General features: G+C 32.9%; 1 protein-coding gene across 1 annotated transcript; it reads right to left on the bottom strand.

Moving 5' to 3' along the window:
• Window positions 1-1,305: 1,305 nt before the first annotated feature.
• LOC144835512 (uncharacterized) lies at window positions 1,306-19,656 on the bottom strand. Its single transcript, XM_078690595.1, has 16 exons — window positions 19,632-19,656; window positions 17,904-18,002; window positions 17,292-17,363; window positions 15,360-15,602; window positions 14,585-14,747; window positions 13,724-13,851; window positions 9,839-10,087; window positions 9,085-9,198; window positions 8,659-8,916; window positions 8,379-8,505; window positions 7,527-7,737; window positions 7,018-7,201; window positions 5,317-5,498; window positions 4,728-5,012; window positions 4,186-4,358; window positions 1,306-2,959 (listed from the first exon to the last, which is right to left on the bottom strand). The coding sequence occupies exons 3-16, from the start codon at window positions 17,350-17,352 to the stop codon at window positions 2,719-2,721; spliced, it is 2,619 nt and encodes an 872-aa protein (XP_078546721.1). The 5' UTR covers window positions 17,353-17,363; window positions 17,904-18,002; window positions 19,632-19,656; the 3' UTR covers window positions 1,306-2,718.
• Between the last annotated feature and the right edge of the window lie 389 nt (window positions 19,657-20,045).

Below are 20,045 nucleotides of genomic sequence, written 5' to 3'. Positions count from 1 at the left end.
TTGTGAAGATATGATTACAAACGTGATTTCGTTAAATCGTGCGTAGATCGCGTAATTTTTGATTGCGCACCGTGAAAACATAACCACATCGATTCCTGGCCATAAGGAATATGCTGTGAAAAATTGACTTAGCTAGATGAAACTGATATCAAGACAAGGCCATATACAAGTTAGTGTTTACCTACCGACCGACCGACCAACCAACCGACCGATACAGTGAGCTGTAACAAGGCCATTTACATGGCTGCAGCCGCGTGCTCAAGTTAGTGTTTACCTACCGACCAACCAACCGACGGACCGACCGACCGACCAACGGACCGAAATTGCTGAACATGTTTAAAATTGTTGAAAATGTTAAAAACATTTATATTATTTAAATTTACACGTGCGTAGCCTGTCACATTTGACGTGCTCGTATAACGTAATTTCGAGTTGAAAAGTGAATCAAATATGATGACATTATTAAAGAAAGGTTGTAAAACAGAAATCAGACAAAAACAGTGCGTATTAACGTTTAACGTGCAGTGCGCGTGTAAAAATCTGCGCACTCATTGCAATTTTTTAAACGCTTAAAATTGCCTGAAACGTACTCTAATTTCATCTTAAATAAATTTGAAAATTTAAAGCGCGCGTACGCATGCGTTATATGCGCTACGCACGTAATTGTATTGCCATATGATGAAATATGACCTGAATTTATGAGTTAAATTTTATTTAATTGTGATTCATGCTTGTGAAGATATGATTACAAACGTGATTTCGTTAAATCGTGCGTAGATCGCCTAATTTTTGATTGCGCACCGTGAAAACATAACCACATCGATTCCTGGCCATAAGGAATATGCTGTGAAAAATTGACTTAGCTAGATGAAACTGATATCAAGACAAGGCCATATACAAGTTAGTGTTTACCGACCGCCCGACCGATACAGTGAGCTGTAACAAGGCCATATACATGGCTGCAGCCGCGTGCTCAAGTTAGTGTTTACCTACCGACCAACCAACCGACGGACCGACCGACCAACCGACCAACCGACCTGCTGAAAATGTTTAAAAATGTTGAAAATGTTAAAAACATTTATATTATTTAAATTTACACGTGCGTAGCCTGTCACATTTGACGTGCTCGTATAACGTAATTTCGATTTGAAAAGTGAATCAAACATGATGACATTATTAAAGAAAGGTTGTAAAACAGAAATCAGGCAAAAACAGTGCGTATTAACGTTTAACGTGCAGTGCGCGTGCAAAAATCTGCGCACTCATTGCAATTTTTTAAACGCTTAAAATTGCCTGAAACGACCCACCGATCAACCGACCGACATGTTGAGCTGTAGAGACTAATAAAAATATAACAACAAGCAAAAGCAAACTACATGCAAACAATACAGTTACATACAGATCCGTCATCGAAATGGAACTGCCCAGCGTTCGGAGACGGACCCCTAACCACTTCGTTTAATGATGTTTTTATGGGATGATTTAGGGAAAATCGGTGACGATAACTTTAATCATGAGTGTTATATAAAAGTGTCTCAAATAACAATTTTGAATTAAAAATGGCGATTAGCGCCTCGTAACACTCCATTGGCCTTACCGATTGGATATTTAATTAATGCATTTTGCTTAAAACTGATATTTTATGCAAATTGTGAAAACCGTTATGGCGCTCTGATTTCAGTGTGTCTTACGCCTACACGAATCAGTATACAATAGGCAATCAGAGAAACGCTACATAGAGGTGACCCATAAGCCTACAGTATGCGGCCTAAAATAAATGCGCATTCTCATAATATTACATCTATCTGGAATAATATTAAGAAACACAACTATAGGCAATATTCAGTTATTCATAATATTGTACTTACAAGGCTTACTTAATATATACGTTCTTATACGTGGCCCGGTATAACTACACAGTACTAACAACTAACGCGTTCTTCGTGGAATGCCTCATATCAGGACAGCTGGTTGCGGGAAATTTAAATTAGGTTAGATCGGTTGAAAAAGCCGAATTGTATGGCCCGCTATTTGTGAATAATACTAATGGTAGGCCTAATATTGTATTTTTAGGTGGTATACATTTCGTCATCGATATAGATATGACCGTATGAATGCAATCGATATTAATTCTTTATTTGTTCTTAATTTCTTATTTTCAGAGTGGAAATTCTTTTTATATGCAAATACACATAGCATATAAAACTATTTTAACAGCAGTATACATATGATTTAATACATATATTTTTTGTATAAATTATTTATTGATAAACATTTTTTGTCGTAATTAGGCCTACCATTGCTGTTACCAGCATTTCCAATATTTCTAATATTAACGATATCAAGAAAGAGATCATGAACATGAAAACTCCTTATAATTAATCATTAATCAGTGTAAACAAATTACGCTAGTTTTCTTTATATTACATAATATTATTGTGCATATGCATTCAGTATGTTTAGTGCTAATTACATTCTCTACTTACCTTTTAAATTACCTTTTATGGAAAGTCGTATTATGAATGACATTCATATTATAGCCTACATTCAATTTGACCACATCTGAATTATATACGTCTGTGTAAAGTTACTGTACACTTCTTATTATATTATATGTTGAATCGGGCATGAATCAAAATGAAAAAAATAAACAAGCCATGGTTTCATACTGTAATATGACTAGCGGTGAGTAGTTTCACAAATTTTTCTATAGTTGTCTTACAATAAACATGTTTCGTAAATATTCTGTTCATTGTCAATTGATTCGTAGACATTCTCATCTTGTTCTTTGTATCTCTGGTATATAGCATTCCTACTCACGTAATGAACATTCTGGTAAACCAACGTATTGTCTTTAGTCCCTTTGGTGTTGGCTCCGTTTGGTTTACATCGTCGAATCAGGATTATTGTCACCAAACACAAAATAAACACAAGTGACGGAATTGTTCCACCCAGTATTCTAAAATAAAACAAAATAATATTTACTTACATAAACCAGCTTAATATAGTATGTTACTAAACTTGGTGTAATGAAAAGCCACAAATGAAATTTACTAGTGTTTCTAATGTTAATAATTTTCATTATTTTCAATTTTCCAATAAATTATTGTCATAACATTTTTTTTCTCATATTAAAACGAAACGGATCTAATAAAGTACATTTTAGTAGCTTTATCATTAGTAATTTACTCTACATTAAACCTACTATGGTACTGTAACATCGATCAGGGTTTACTTTAAGTATGCTCCTCAGTCAAAATAATGCTTCTCATATTTTTCAACATCTGCAGGATTCGAAACGGTGTAAGGCCCTCGCTAATACGGAATGCTTTACCGTTCTGGATTTGGGAGATGTAGCCTTAAACTTAAGGTCAAGAAAGCGTGAATATAACCAGTGGCGCATCAGTGCCTAAAAAGTGCGTAACCCAAAAAAAACCGTATTCTTACGGGCGGAATTGTTATGTGCTCAGAAATCGATTGAAATGACCTATAAATTACTCAAGGAGTCGGGCTGCCGGGCCCTGGTCCCCAGTATTTCATGTTAATACCCCCCCCCCCCCCCGCCCCCCCCGCCCCCCCCCCCCCCCCCACCCCCACCCTCTCCGTTAAAAACGGATCTGTGCCGTTGATTCAGACTATAGGCCTAATCACACATCAGGGCTTATACAAATTGTAACAAATTTAGTAATAAAAATAATATTAAGTGACGTAGCCAAATTATATAGCATTATATTATGTTAATACTACTAGATCTAAAGGATATAATGTCGCTATACTCTATCTACTTTTAAATTATATATGCATTGAATAGGTAAAATTACATTATTTCCCGTTCTGTGTGTAATTTCGTGTGAAACAACAGAATCCAATAGAACCACCAACACACCGTCATCTAATTTGGTTTTACGTTTGTGAAAGTTGTTTTTAATTCATCACATTACTAAACTCAGTAGTTTCATTTGTTCAACCAAAGGCTAAATTAAATCAGAATGGTAGACTAAGTTTATTCGTGGGACTTCTAATTATAGGTAGTACTAATCTAAATTTGCAACGAGAAGCGAGTTACTCCCTTGTTTCTTTTGTGTATCTGTGTTATGTTATTATTGACAAACGAGGTTATTTTGTGTATACTAAAAAGCTTATAAAGATGATTTAAATAAATAAAGATGTAAAATGTAACATTACATTATATACTTCTTATACTTTGCGTACGTCGTATCTGATGCATTAGTTACATTAAAGAAGCGGATTGTAACAAAATCGGTCTTCGTGTTTCCAATTACATCAGTAGCCTTCACAAAAAATATGAGCGTTTCTTCATATTCAATATCTCTCAGTTCAATTGTCACCATTCCATTCTAAAATACGACAAGTTCGAGACTCTCAGTTTTAACATTCTCTGTTGCTGTTTCAAATTAATTGTTTTCAAATCAAATTAAATATTATTTATTTGTCATGTTTAAACTATTATACAAATATAGTTTTCTATTTTAAAAAAACATAACATTATTACTACTACTACTACTATTACTCATCAAATCTAATAGCTGTATTAAGACACATCATTATTTATATTTCTATAATATAATTAACAAAAACAAATCCACAAACATTATGACAACAAAACATTATTATTATTATTATTTGGTAGAATCCGGCCTAAAAGCATTTTTTGTAACCACTTTGCTATTTGACAATATACTCTTTAGGCCTACATCAGTTAGTACCTTATTATTCGGAAATATCGTCCATTCCTGTTCCAGTTCATCGCCTTTTTCCACGTCTGTTACATTCTTTGTTTCAAAAGAGTAATAATAATTCATGGTTGTAACTAGATATTCGAATTTCACAATGCCCTCTTTATTTAGAATAGCTGATAAGGGTCGTCCTGGTGGCTGGGCATTTGAATCGTACGTCTTTTCAAAAACGTCGCCAGTTGTTTCGATTGCAAGCAAGAAACCTTCATCGACATGTAATTTGTTCTGAAATCGCTTTTCCCATGATAACATTACCTAACAATTGGAACGATAACATTAAATATCAGCAAACAGTAAAACGTAATTTGGTATAGTAGAAATTGTCCCGTCGTACCACCACGCTGAAGGTGTTAAATAGTCGCTTTCAATTTGAACAGTACCATGACACCCCCAGTCGTTAGAAAATCTGTATATCCTCATCTTATCGTCTCAAAATTAATGTATTTATTGTCAATATATCACCAGACGGTTTATAATCTCTATGTCCGAAAATGTACCAATAATAATATTGACAAATTTAATTAATGAATAACCCTATACTTAATAAATGTGCATTTACTTGTTTGTTTCCATTTATTTTAACTTCTGAATTGTTGGCATACTTCACTCCTCCAACTATGACATCGATAGAACTATCATCTATAAATGATATTTCACTCTGGTTATCAAAAATAAAACACCGTCGAGCATTACGAGTGTTACCAGCACTATCATTAACACTCAAGACTACACAGTATACACCTATGTTAATGAAAAACAAATACAAACATTATATAACGTTATAGTGTGTGTGGCTGTCCTCAATATAAAACTGTAAATGACATTTATTCTAATGTTGTGTTTGTTTCGATTATCTTTAAAAACGCTATCATAAGAATATGTGTTTGTTTTATTTTGAATCTATTAATAATGTGTATATAGTACAAGAAAAAAGAATCACAATAGATCAAGTGAAACTCAGTAACTCCTTCCACAGAGGTAGTAGAAATGAAACTCAGTTACTCCTTCCACAGAGGTAGTAGAAATGAAACTCAGTTACTCCTTCCAAAGAGGTAGTAGAAATGAAACTCAGTTACTCCTTCAACAGAGGTAGTAGAAATGAAACTCAGTTACTCCTTCCACAGAGGTAGTAGAAATGAAACTCAGTTACTCCTTCCACAGAAGTAGTAGAAATGAAACTCAGTTACTCCTTTCACAGAGGTAGTAGAAATGAAACTCAGTTACTCCTTCCACAGAGGTAGTAGAAATGAAACTCAGTTACTCCTTCCAAAGAGGTAGTAGAAATGAAACTCAGTTACTCCTTCAACAGAGGTAGTAGAAATGAAACTCAGTTACTCCTTCCACAGAGGTAGTAGAAATGAAACTCAGTTACTCCTTCCACAGAAGTAGTAGAAATGAAACTCAGTTACTCCTTTCACAGAGGTAGTAGAAATGAAACTCAGTTACTCCTTCCACAGAGGTAGTAGAAATGAAACTCAGTTACTCCTTCCACAGAAGTAGTAGAAATGAAACTCAGTTACTCCTTCCACAGGGGTAGTAGAAATGAAACTCAGTTACTCCTTCCACAGAGGTAGTAGAAATGTCCATTTGTGTTCTTAACAGTTATTAAAAATAGAAAATTAACACTGTCGAAGAACCAAACATGATTTTGTGATCATTATGGGATGAAGTTTTTAAAGTAATTTTTAAATTTTATCTTAAAGTGCCCTTTAAGAATATTCCATAAAAACACTATAGTGGAAATAAATATATTTATAAAATAGACCAAATTCAGATCACTGTATGTCAGTTTCTTTTGGCATAGTTTTTTTTCTTTCTAAATATAACGATTATTAAAACTATTTAATGCACGTTGTTGAAACACAGAAGTCAAACCAGTCAAGTATCTCCATATTCCTGTTCTCGGTGATTCAAAATCAATGTGTTTAATGAAATAAATAATAGTTGCATGATATAGGACTAATAACGGTTTCTTCATTAAAAACACACATGTATATACTTGACATCTGATTAGTTAATTTCGGACAATATGGTAATGGTTCTATAACGCGGCAGCTTTTAGTATTTTATGCGAGCTAGTGGTCTGTTCGAAACAAACCTGTATTGTTCACCGTCTATCTGTTTTAATCTGCGGCCAAAGTCTGAGAGCGTTGCCTTTCTTTTCGAATAGTTTAGTCGCCGAGGTTCAGCTGCCGTCAAAAATAGAAAAGTTTTAATCATTGAACTGATAGACATTTCTTATTCTATACTACAGAATTACCTGGCGATGTGGGATTAAATATGGCCGTATATGAATGTTCAGGTTGTGAAAACTTTAAAGTAATACATTCGTCAGAAACATCAAGACTTCTATTGAAAGGAATCATTTTGCAAACTTTTGCATTATAGATTGAAACTCCAGATATTGCATCAAACCATGCTGACCACGTGATTCTCAGCTCACTCTGAAACAAAATAAAGAGAGAGATAAATAATAATGGCTTTACATGACATTTATAATTTTATCAATTATCTTTCAACAAACTCGTAAACAAAATAAATTAATACCACAGCAATAAAAAAAAGTTCTCTAATCAATTAACATGTTCAAATAATAATAGCAATAACGATGAGGTGTGTAGATACAGCTGACAATGACACACGCTAGGTCATTTAATTGAAAAACTAACCAATAGTATATGCTACTGCAATAGAAATAGGATTCTGTCCGGTATTAATAATTCTGGTGATAACAATAATAATTAATTAATAAATTTATGAATTCCTTACAGATTTAGTGTACCTATCACTGATTTCCAGCGCATTTCCAGCGCATGTTGAAGCTCGTGTAGTTGAAACTGAACAGTGAGTTGGTGGATTAAAGTCTGCAACTACGTCCAGGTACCTCAGTGAGCTTTTACCTTCGTAATATATTGAGCTGGGAGGGTCATGGTTTATATTCAGGAATCCTCCATTGGTGGAGGAAGTTGTAATGACTAAGCTGAAAATAACATAGAATACAGAATACAGAATTTACTGGTCCAAAAGGAAATTCGTTTCGTTAACAAGCTCTCAAACAATTAATTAAAAATATATAAAAAGTCATGAATACAAAAATACAAGATCTTATAAAAATACGAATAAACATCAAAATAGAAAAAAATATAAAAATACTATATCGTAACATATATAATATATAGAAAAATAGATATATATTAGCAGTATTATATACAGTTAAAACAAATTACATATTCAATCTATCTTTTAATAGTTGCGTTATATAAATGGCAAGAATTTGGAACAAATAGATAGCAGTGTGTGTGTTTTAACAATGGGTTTATGTATGTTTCATCACTTTATTTATGGTTGATAATTTTATGTGTTAATTTTAAGTGGTCATTCAATCAAACATTTAATGTCTATACAAAATGTAGTATATAGATTTACTGAAAATAATGGATAAGATAGAGCTATTATAACTAAAATAACTCATTCTATTAACATTTTTGGTGATGTCATCTGAGATTCATTGCCCGCTCCAATTATCTCATTCATTGATCTAATATCATTTGTGTTTTAAGTAAGTCACGTGTTTCATGTTTGTGATCAGCCTGAAAAAGGTTTGTATAAAATATAACATACCTGTCACCACTTTGAAGGTTTCCTTCTAAATGTGCATATTCATCACATGAATGTAAGTTTTCATTTGGATGACTTCTGCTATAGTTTAAATTACAATTTATATTTCCAGCATCGAGAACATAGTTTTCTATAAGATAAGATACAATAATTAATATTTGGAATACAAACTCTATCATCATTTTCTCTTTTAACTTGAATGCACATTTACAACATAACTTATACTGATACTGATACTAATACCGTAATAAACTGTAAATTGGCATTAAGAAGGCTTTCGTACCTCTATTCACAGTCCAGTTTATAGCAGCTGCAATGACTCCTACTTTAAAATCACTGATATAGTAAGGATATGGATATTCGGATTCTGGAGGACCAGTAAATTTGGTGTGCCAAATTACAGATATCTTGGTGACGTGTAAAGAACTATAATATGCAGGAATGTTTGGCAACATATTATGGCATGGGATGTCTGCAGTATAATCTTCATCGTTTTCATAAAGTACTACTGAGCACTGAGTCACCGTAGGTTCAACAGATACTATAAATAAATTAATTAATTGACAATAAATACCACAGTTACGATAATACTTTTACATTCAAGCAATCTATTCCATCTGAAAACTATGTTCATGATCAAAATTCACCTGCTATTGGAGTCAGTGAACTGACTACGCTAGACACAGGACAGTTAATTTATTTTACATACTTGTCATGCAGTTGATGTCCATATTAAAATCTGGATGACAATTACAGCTATTGGTAGAAGAGGTACACGTGCCAGGGTAGCAGGAGTTGCGTTCATTTTGCCACATGCATGTTTCTAGTGAGTAGTCTATATAGTATAATACAATGCATTTATTCTATATTTTTTATTTCTGATAAGATCAATATACTTTGTATAATATTTCTTAATATATAATAAATATAAATATTCTTATATATAGTCTTGTTTGTGACATCTATTTATTTTCATTAAAACTGTAGAAGGGATCAAAGTTGACGCAAGGCCAATGATTTACTGGAAGTTGGAGATGTCAATGTTGCTCCAAGGAAAATATGTTTTTCTGAAACTGTGAAGTAATGTACTATAGTTTGTTCGGTTAATACTTGTGGAAATAGAAAAAAATGAATTACTTCACTTGGACAGTTTTGCCACTTTAATTTTAATCGCGTACCTACTGACAGCAAGCAATTCTAAGATATAACAACATTAATTGTACCACATGGTCTCCTGTACCGGAATCTTAAGTGTAGGACAAAACGAAAAATAAATTATTTTGTTGCAACTAGTATAAGACTGTTCAAAATAAATTTAGTTCATGGGCCATAGTATTATGAATTATTATTTCATTTCTTGTTGAAATTGCCTCACGCGAGATGAATAAAGAATTTGAATTTGTTAATAAATAGTTTTGAAAAAAACGTAGCATATATTTAAGAACAATCAAATATTGTTTTACCGGTATGTATATGTAAACCTCCTGGTGTAGTAAGTCGGATATCACTACTTTGCTTTGATTGTAATCCAGTTCTTCTATCAACTCGATATATTCCATCCTTCCAATCAGACCAGTATAGATAATTATCATACATTCCAATACCAAATGGGTGCTTTCCTTCAATATCAAGAATTCTTCTTCTGTTGGTACCGTCAAGGTTAGCTTCCTCAATTACATCAGTTCCTGCATCACACCAATACATCTTTCCATCTAAAAAAAATAAATACATACATAAAATATTAATGAACATCTTTTATGAACATTTAATGCCGGTCATATTGTATTCCAAGATGGCTGCCATTAAATCGCATAGTTGCTGTTTTTCATGTATCTAATCATTACCAAATTGATTTCTTTCCATATTTGAAATCCTTAGGACTAACAAGGCACTCTATAACCACATACCACATTGCCTTATTACAAATAAGATACTTTGCAATTGAGACAACGCTACTTTCATCTCCCCAAACAGCACTCATCTGCCCACGTGGTCCACATTAGGGTAACCTCATCATACTCATTCCGTAAGATAATTCCGTGTGAGAAAAGGCATATGTTTATATACATCAACATATCAATGATAATTTAAATATTGTTAAAGAAAGTATATGTTTTGGGTTTTTTATATCATATTAATAAAGTAACCCGTTTCATTATCATTGTAAAGTGGTACATTTGTTAAATTAAGAAATAATTTATCAACAATCATCACTTGCAATATAATTTATGCGATTGTTTACGGGGTTTTATTGAAATTGGGTTTTTTTCTGTTATCTTGTGTGTCTGTATATTAGTCAGAAATGTAAATGAGTTTTAGTTCTTATTCAAGAATAATTGTCAAAACTACTGTATGGTTGGTTTAATAGTTAATTTGATATCTCTGCCTGTTGTCCGTACCAAATGGTACTAACATCTATATATAAATTATGGTTAATTCTGACATAGGCGAGCACAATGGAAAAACTTCGGTACAAATCTCTGCCTTCGATACCTACCTGATCTATCTCAGATGTACCGTGAAATGTAAATTTGATAACATTAGTTTTCACTATTACGATATTGTTCCATATTTCTATCTTAGGAAGATATTATAAAGAGTTTTTTAACAAAATGTATGATTTCAACGGTAGATTTTCAACTCAATTTCAATTCTACGCGGTCAAAGTAATTTCCGAATTCACGATGAGTTCACCTTGCAACAACCTGGTTTCAACTAATTTGGCCGTTATAGACGTGGCTATAGCCATTTTAATCTTTTTGTTTATTTTAGGAACGGATTGCGCGTGTGAAGTACAGTAGTTAAAACATAGAAATTATACTGCAAATTAAATATACGCCATAAAGCATCGGAATATATTGTGGGGAATAGTATTATAAAATTAGTTCTGAAAAGAACTGTTGAGTTTCTCGACGTTTCGATCAATATACTTTGATCGTCCTCAGGAGTGAGAATGCAGAAAGTCCAGGAAACTTGGAATATAAGTGGGAAGGGGTGGGACTGGTGTGAAAGCCAGAAACAATGGCAAGTTCACACAGTGGGAGGGATTGAAACTAGCTATAGCCGAGCATTGTTTCTCAAGAACAATAGTGAATGGAAACTTGCTATAGAAGAGCATTGTTTCTGATAGGTGTGAAAAGCAGGGTGAGGCAAGCTAAAAACAATAGCATTGTCTCAAAGTTGGGTGTGGACTGGCCAAACAAGACCATGTGTCCAGACTGGGTTGTGAAATGTAAACTGGCCAGAAACTATGGCATTGTTTACTGTCGATGAAGATTCTTGTTGAATAAAGATAGCCAAATGTCACTAATAACAAATCCAATATCTTGATGAACAGTGTTGTGTTTGTAGATTTCAATAGCTTCCCTGGTTCGTCTGGAATGCCAAGAAGGAACGGTAGCAATTAGTTCAGCATCTTTCCAATTAACTCGGTGTTGTTGTTTGTGAGAATGCATAACTATTGATGATTTGTCTTGCTCTCCTCTTCTGGCATGGCCTTGATGTTCTTTAAGCCTGGTTTGAAGGTCGCGTCCAGTTTCCCCAATGTATACCTTTCCACATTCACATGGGATGCAGTATACACCAGGTTGATTGTGTTTAGCTGGTTTGTCCTTGTGTGTTTGAAGACACTGTGACAACTTGTTGACTGCACTATGAAATACTTTTATGTCGGCATTTTGTAGTACTCGCTGGATACGATGAGAAAGCTGTCCCAAATATGGTAAACATACAGACTTTCTGAACTCTACAGGATCGTTGTTGTTGGTTGACGATGACTTGAAGTCCTTCCTGTTGTAACCATTGAGTTCCAATGCTTTGTTGACATGATGTATTTCTTGTCGGAGACACTTCTTGTCGCTGATGGTGTGCGCTCTTTTGATAAGAGTTTTACAAACTGATTTCTTCGTTGACGGATGGTGGAAAGATCGCTTGTGTAAATATCTGTCCGTGTGCGTGGGTTTGCGATATACTTTGTGGGACAGAGTGCCCTCAGGTTCCTTTGTGACAAATACGTCAAGAAATGGTAAACTGTGGTCGTTTTCCTCTTCCATGGTGAATGCTATGTTACAGTGTTGAGAGTTGAGGTGTATTAGAAAACTATCTAAGTCCACCTTGTTGTGCTGCCAGATGATAAAAGTTTCGTCAACATATCGAAGCCATAGTTTTGGTCGATTGTTGGCGGAGTAGAGTGCTAGATGTTCGAGCTCCTCCAGAAAGGCACCTCCCTCAAATGAACTCCGCCTCCCCACCTCCGCCCTATAAGGGCTCTACCAAACAATAAACACTAAACTTTAAAATGTTATTAATCATCTAAGACACTGTGAAACAGAGTAAGTTTAGTTTTACGAATGTCAAGCATTTTCAATAATGGTAACCGACAGAAAACGTACAAGGAGAACGTCCTTCTAAAACCTTTTTACCCGAGTCATTATCATTCCGAGAACCATCGTCTAAACTTCCTAGAGGGGGAGTGAGCGAAGATGATAAAAGTGTCGTCAACATATCGAAGCCATAGTTTTGGTCGATTGTGGGCGGAGTAGAGTGCTAGATGTTCGAGCTCCTCCAGAAAGGCACCTCCCTCAAATGAACTCCGCCTCCCCACCTCCGCCCTATAAGGGCTCTACCAAACAATAAACACTAAACTTTAAAATGTTATTAATCATCTAAGACACTGTGAAACAGAGTAAGTTTAGTTTTACGAATGTCAAGCATTTTCAATAATGGTAACCGACAGAAAACGTACAAGGAGAACGTCCTTCTAAAACCTTTTTACCCGAGTCATTATCATTCCGAGAACCATCGTCTAAACTTCCTAGAGGGGGAGTGAGCGAAGCGAGCTCACCCTCTAGTTAATATAATTATGTTAATAGTATAATAATACTAATTCCGTACATGGTTAAACTTTGAATATCAATAATAAATTAATTAATAATAAAAATAACCAATTACAGAACTATAAAGTTACAGTTTCACACTTCTCATTTCACACTTTTACAACACTTTACATTAGTTTGAGTGGCTTGTTAGGGTGCTTTTGATTATGTATTGTTATTGAATTACAGTTTTCCTTTTATACTTGATGATATTTTATGTTACACATATTTCATGTTCAATTCAGATTCTGGTACCACTGCGATATTTTAAATAAACTTTGATTCTGATATATATTCATTGAATGTAACTACATCACAGTTTATGGTTAAAATGTAGAGTGAGATGCAACAAGTTTATATAATTGTTAATCTTAAATAAAGGTAGTCACAGAAGAGAAAAAGAACTTCTAATGAAATGAATGAAGGCTATAAGTAAACTTTAGTCTGATTATATTCGTACTGTCATTAACTTACCAGGAACTGCTAAAACTAGTCCGTTTGGAAATTGAAGTCCAGTTGTGACTAGGGCAGTTCTACTACTCAAGTTATTTATTTTAGCTCGTTCTATCTTCTGTGTTCCCCAGTCAGTCCAATATAAATATCTAAAAAAAATGAGAGTAATAAAGCCTCATAATTTTAAAAGTAGCTTGGTATATTGTACGATCTGAAATAATGATCATTGAAATCGATTTTAAATGATTAATTTTAGCCCACCATTGTGTATCATACAAAAATGAATGTTTATGAGTGTAATGGTACAAATAATGGCATGAGGTGAATGATGAAAGGCTACATTTCAACGAAGCGACAGCCGAGTTGATATATAACCTTTCATCAGATTAAGTACTATTAAACGATCGTGCGTACTACAGTATTGCACGCCACAATAGTCCAATCAAATGACAGGAATTTATTTAGGTGTCATATAAAAACCAATAATATAACTGGTCGTCCGGCGCATTACTATTTGCTCGTAAATGTTGTCAAAATTAAGTATTAAAGGTTTGAGCATCATATAGAAAAGATACCGGTACTGACAGTAGCCTACACATTTTATTCTGGGACGTTATTACCTCCGCCAAAATGGCGAGCAATCGTGTGTGTGTGTGTGTGTGTGTGTCTTTCTTTCTATATTTAGCAGGATTTTCATAGACTTTAAAGGATGGAACACGTTATTCAATTTTTGCGCTCTCTAGTTGATCTAGAAATGTAAATGAACCTTCTACCTTAATTTTCTATATGTACGAAATTGTTCTTGTCTGACTTTTATTCTCAGGAAGGTTAGCTTAAAATTTTTTGTTATTCTTTTGCGATAAAATCAATGTTAAAACATACCCATAAGCTGGGTCTACCTCAATTGCACGTGGCTTTAGTAACGCTGTGTCAAAAAGAATTGTTCTGTTTGTTCCATCCAGGTTTATTACTTCGATTCTGTCTTCATTTTCACTTGTCCAATAAAGTTTATTTCCAATGGCATCAACAGCTAAACCGTCCACAACTACACACACACACAGGGCAGAAAAATCAATTATGATGTACTGAGATGTACCATTAAGCAGAAAATGATATACAATTATTGTTCGTAGTCTCCGAGATATTAAATTAAGATATATATATATATTATGATAAGACAACATATAGTGGAACCATGCCTTTGGGACACCCCTATTCAGGAACAGGAACACTTTTGATTGTGCTAAATTTTTTTATTAAACCCCTATAAAGGGGACAACATTTTTCCCATCAAAAAAAGACAAAACAATCAAATAATTATGCTCATATATATCATTATTTCTACAAAAACGGATATTTAGTAATTATGGTAATATTGATTATGATACTTTCTTTGGTTTGATATATTTCATTTTGTGACACGTTGGCTGCTAAATTTTCAATTCTCAATTTCCTGAATCCAGATCAATTGTTCATTTTGGTAAACTTTATGGAAATACTTGAGTTCTACTAAAATTCGACTCATGTGGATTTGTTTTACAATATGTATGGTTACATTTTTTTTTAATTCCACACATTTACAGTATTTAAACACTCTAACAAATTAAAATATAATAGAATAGAGATTCTAATCAAATTGAATTGAGATAATTGTTACCTCCAGATTGAGAAGACACTAAAACGTCATGTTCGTTGGTGACAAGTGAATACCATTCAATGGTAGATTTTGATACATCAGACCAATATAGTGTCGCGGTGTTAGCATTATAATCAAGAGCGACTGGTCTCTGTAGTGGAACATTCTGAATTGCGTCCGTAAATTCTAAAGGTGTACCACTGGAATCAATAGGCGAAGAGTAAATTCCTGGAGGATCGAGATTGGTTACAAACATAACATCACCTAAAAATAAATTAGTTAAATATTACCTGCAATGCAGACTGTGCCATACTATAACAGTGTTCATTTAAGTTATTAATTTAAAATAATGTATATCATTTACGCAAATAATGTATATGTATTTAAGTGTCTCAATGTGCAATTTTGTTGATTTGTAAACAGGATGAAAAAAAAATGAAATATTTGTTTAATTATTTATATTGTCTATGGATGTAAATATAGAAAATATAGATATGATAACAAATGTCTATTAATGGATACATTTTATATTTTTGTACTATACACATTCTTATTTATTATTATTAACAAACTTTATTTCAGATTTGTCCATATTACAGTACATATCAAATATAAAGAGTAAGCAAAACATTCAAACTATATATATATAAATATCATATAAAATAATGGGCAGTACGAAAAAACAAACTGAAACACTAGGTGTTGAAGTGCTCCAGTACTTCATCCATGTGGCATAAACGTTTGATCCAAACATACTAGATTGTACAAGAACCTTTACAAGAGAATTGTTACTATTTGTAACTCTATTCATAAATCCATAACAGGTTTTTATATAATATTCATAGAAAGATGGAACATTACTTGTTACAAACATTTGACTAGCACTACGGTGTCTAGGAAAACCCATACATTTTCTGAAGGCATTATTTAACACACCTACTCTCTAATACTAACCTGAGTGAATTTAGACCATAGACTACTGCAATACATTCAATTCAATTCAATTCAATTAGCATGTATGCAATTGATCTGTACTGACGTCTGATATTATGAGCATCATTTAGATCATAGGATAAAATATGACCAAGCTACAACACAATTAAGCTCATTGCCACAGAGAGTAATATTATGTGTTCTGTCTCTAATCTATTTTGGTGAAAAGACCATACATAACGACTTTTTGGGATTGAATAATATATCATGCTTAATACCATAATGATTCACAGATACTGACTAACGGTAAGTGAAGGTGCTAAAAGTGTCATATCATCGGCATAACTTGAGTTGTCAATTCGCACTCCATAAATAGTACAACCAACACTACATTTGTTAAGCTCAGTATTAAGATCATCAATATACACATTATATTACAAGGGGGACAGTATGCCCCCTTGCCTTACACCATTGGAAACTGAAAACCATTTAGATAGGTATTTACCCCACTTAATACTGAATGTTTGTAACCCATACCACGATGCAAGCAACTTAATATATTTTTTTTATAATATAATGTTATGTGCATTTAAAGTAATGATCTATCAAAACCTTGTAAAATAAAAATAACCCAAATAAATGAAATAGTAAATTAATATTAGCAATTATAATACATGTATGGATATGTGTGTATGCGTGCATGAACACGCGGACTTGTACAGTTCGTGCTTAAATTTATTAATGCATATCCTTTTACAAATCTATAATTATAATTGTTTAAACACATTAATGTTAATAAATGAATAAATGGTTATAATATGTGTACAATATTTGTATTAATCATTATATTCGTGATATTGTTGAATGAAATTGAATAAAGGTGGTGCATGCCACAAAAAGAAAAAAAAATGACTAAAATTAATCGACAAATTGTATTTCTTATTTTAGTTTTAAAACGCCTATGTATGTGCAAATACATAGCTTGTTCTATGTTGCTATTGATATTAAATGAGAACTCACCGATAACTACGTCTTCTGCAACCACTACTAGAAAATACCAACACAATGTACAAAATAACATTGTGATTGTTCCTATAAAATGTAATAAAATAAACAATCAATGGATTGCAAATTGAGTTTAATATTTGCTATTATGAAAGTGTTTTTAAACTGTAAATTATTCGCAACATTAACTGTCGACCCTTTGTATCGTAGGTCTTCTCCAAACCCTGCCCAAGTTGACTATTCTGAATAATTACCACCCTTTCAAAATATATTGCAGAACCTGCAGAATAATAATTTCCTATATTAAAGTTTAACAAAGAAAATTACATAAAATAAATTGGAATAGTAAGATCATGGTTGATTTATCAAAACAATCAATTAACATGTTTCCGCAGGGAGCTATACCTAGTGAAAGAACAAAATTATTATTTTAAAGAAATACATGTACTGTACGAACAGTAACAACACAATTGTCAATTCTCATAGCTCTTTACAATAAATAGAACATATGTCTTTCTTTGATTGATTAATTGATTGATAGATATAGATAGACTATAGATTATTCAAGCAATATGACTTGGTATTATTCTAAACTGAAAGATAATCTTTTAAATGCGACTTACTAACCTGTACTGTTTTATCGTATTTACTGGTTGTCTCCTTTAAAGCGAAGAACCTCTCACGCACGAAAAGTTTAGATATAGACCAGAAACATGACACCAGTAACTAATAATAAACACAAGGAAATTCTCATATTATTATTAAAATAACTTTAGGCATTTAAAAAAAAAACATTCAAGAAGGAAGTTAAAAGAAAAACAGTAAATAAGACACATCCATTTGTATTGCACCAGGGAAGGTCTCTAAATTAAATGAGGATTAACAGCCTGAGGGATCATTTTTTTTAAATTTCATTTCAATTTTTGTATTCGACACAATCGGTCAAGGAACCTGGAGATTTTTCTTCAAATTTAGAGAATCAGGACACCAAGAAACAAGGGAATAGCCAAACAAGCAACTTACTACATAGAACATATTTAAATTTAAAACAATTTATTCTATAATTTATTTTCTTAACCAAGGTTTACACTATAACTTTACTAGACAAATTATTGTCAAGATATAGACCAATAATAATCTATACGGGTGAAATAGTGTTTGTAGGCAACCTAGAGCTATACTTTTTTCTCTTTTGCACCGAACTATTTTCGCTGTAAAACGCTGATCAAAACGTAATTTAATTTCGTAATTAAATTGAATGTGATATATGGAAAGCCGTGGACGTCACCGAGGTCGTCGTAAAATGAGGAAAACCTCGTAATTTGTATTTACTTTAGGCCTATATTTTTAATGAATTTTAATTCTTATACAATACGATGTTTGTTTGTAATTTTGCTATATGTATGTTTATTTTACTATATTTTTAGTTGTATGTATAATTTCTATAGATGTAATAGCCGCAATTCAATTTTTATTGGCATATATTTGTAGATCTATAAATAATAAACGGTCTGCCACCGTATTTTATTTTTCCAATAATAATAATAGTACATACATACAATACAATAGTTGTTTATTGGTATTTCTTTGTTGTTTCACTTCTGCTTAGATCGAAAACTCTTTCCTAATAACCTTTCCGATTAGCTACTTGTATAGATCCGGATTATAATAATATTATTATAACATAACAGTACGCATCAATATCATACAATAACGTTTATAGTTTCACTTTCATCGATACTCATTGCATTTATAATGGATTGAGTTTGTTCTACTCAATTGTTCCTCTGAATACAAACAAGTATCTTGAAACACTTTACATTCTTCAAGATTTCCGTTGATTTTAGATCTTGTGATCTAGTTCCCTTCTTGAAAATATCTAGGTTGTTCATTTTACATTTTTGTAGAGAAACATTTGGAAATTTTATTTTAAGCAACTTCAATTGGCAAAGGGATTCCAGCGTTAAGTTATGTGTCAACATCAAACATTTTTAATTACTGGCAAAGACATTCCTATCATGAGGATATTTTCCAGCAAAACGAGAGGCCGGAAAAGAATGTTTATCGCTTTCACCATTCCATACTTCGGAGAAGGACGGATGATTGATTCAACCCAATATACTAAACAACAACAAATCCATTTAAGCCGTTAAGTTTTAATAGTAATACAAACATGGACAATCTTCAAAAACAAAACACAGAATTGTAAGATTAATTGTATAACAAATGCAATTAATCATAAATTCAACTTTTAACCTATTGCAGAGGTCGAGGGTGATGAAAATAGAAAAAAAATTTCCTAATAGAAGATGTGTTGTAATGACTAATCTTATAAGTTAAAAATCAATGACATACCCATCATGTATCCAAGTGGATAACGATTTTGTTAAGCCAAAATATTTAACCTTTATTTGACGATTGGTATATTTCCCTCATTGTTTGTTAATCTGGAAAAATTCAGATCCAGAGGTTGTTTCATTTCTTGTTGGGCGCTCCAAGAGAGTATTCTTTCTGGGATATCTCTCCAGCTTGACTGGCATCACGTCTGATGTAAAGCATTGATCCGTAGTGATTCTTATTTTGTTTAATTGTATTCGATCTACCTGTCTTGGTTGAATCGAATATGCCACAGTATGCGGATGACACTGTTTTATTTAGAGGCATCCCGACTCGTGCAGATAGTGCAAAACTACAAGTTGATTTAGATGTTGTTAAATGGGGAATATGCATAAATATACAGTATCAACACTGTTGTTGCCAATGTTAAAG

The sequence above is a fragment of the Antedon bifida genome, chromosome 2 (assembly GCF_963402885.1).
Source record: "Antedon bifida chromosome 2, ecAntBifi1.1, whole genome shotgun sequence".
Taxonomy (NCBI): Eukaryota; Metazoa; Echinodermata; class Crinoidea; order Comatulida; family Antedonidae; genus Antedon; species Antedon bifida.
This window is presented reverse-complemented; position numbering and strand designations above follow the sequence as displayed.

Excerpts from the sequence above, each read along its gene's own strand:
- LOC144835512 (XM_078690595.1), bottom strand. The coding sequence starts at position 17,352 with ATGTTATTTTGTACATTGTGTTGGTATTTTCTAGTAGTGGTTGCAGAA. Across the intron at positions 9,199-9,838 it reads AGGTTTACATATACATACCG|AAACATGCATGTGGCAAAAT; the intron begins GTAAAACAATAT and ends ACTACTCACTAG. Across the intron at positions 8,506-8,658 it reads AAACTGGACTGTGAATAGAG|AAAACTATGTTCTCGATGCT; the intron begins GTACGAAAGCCT and ends CTTATCTTATAG.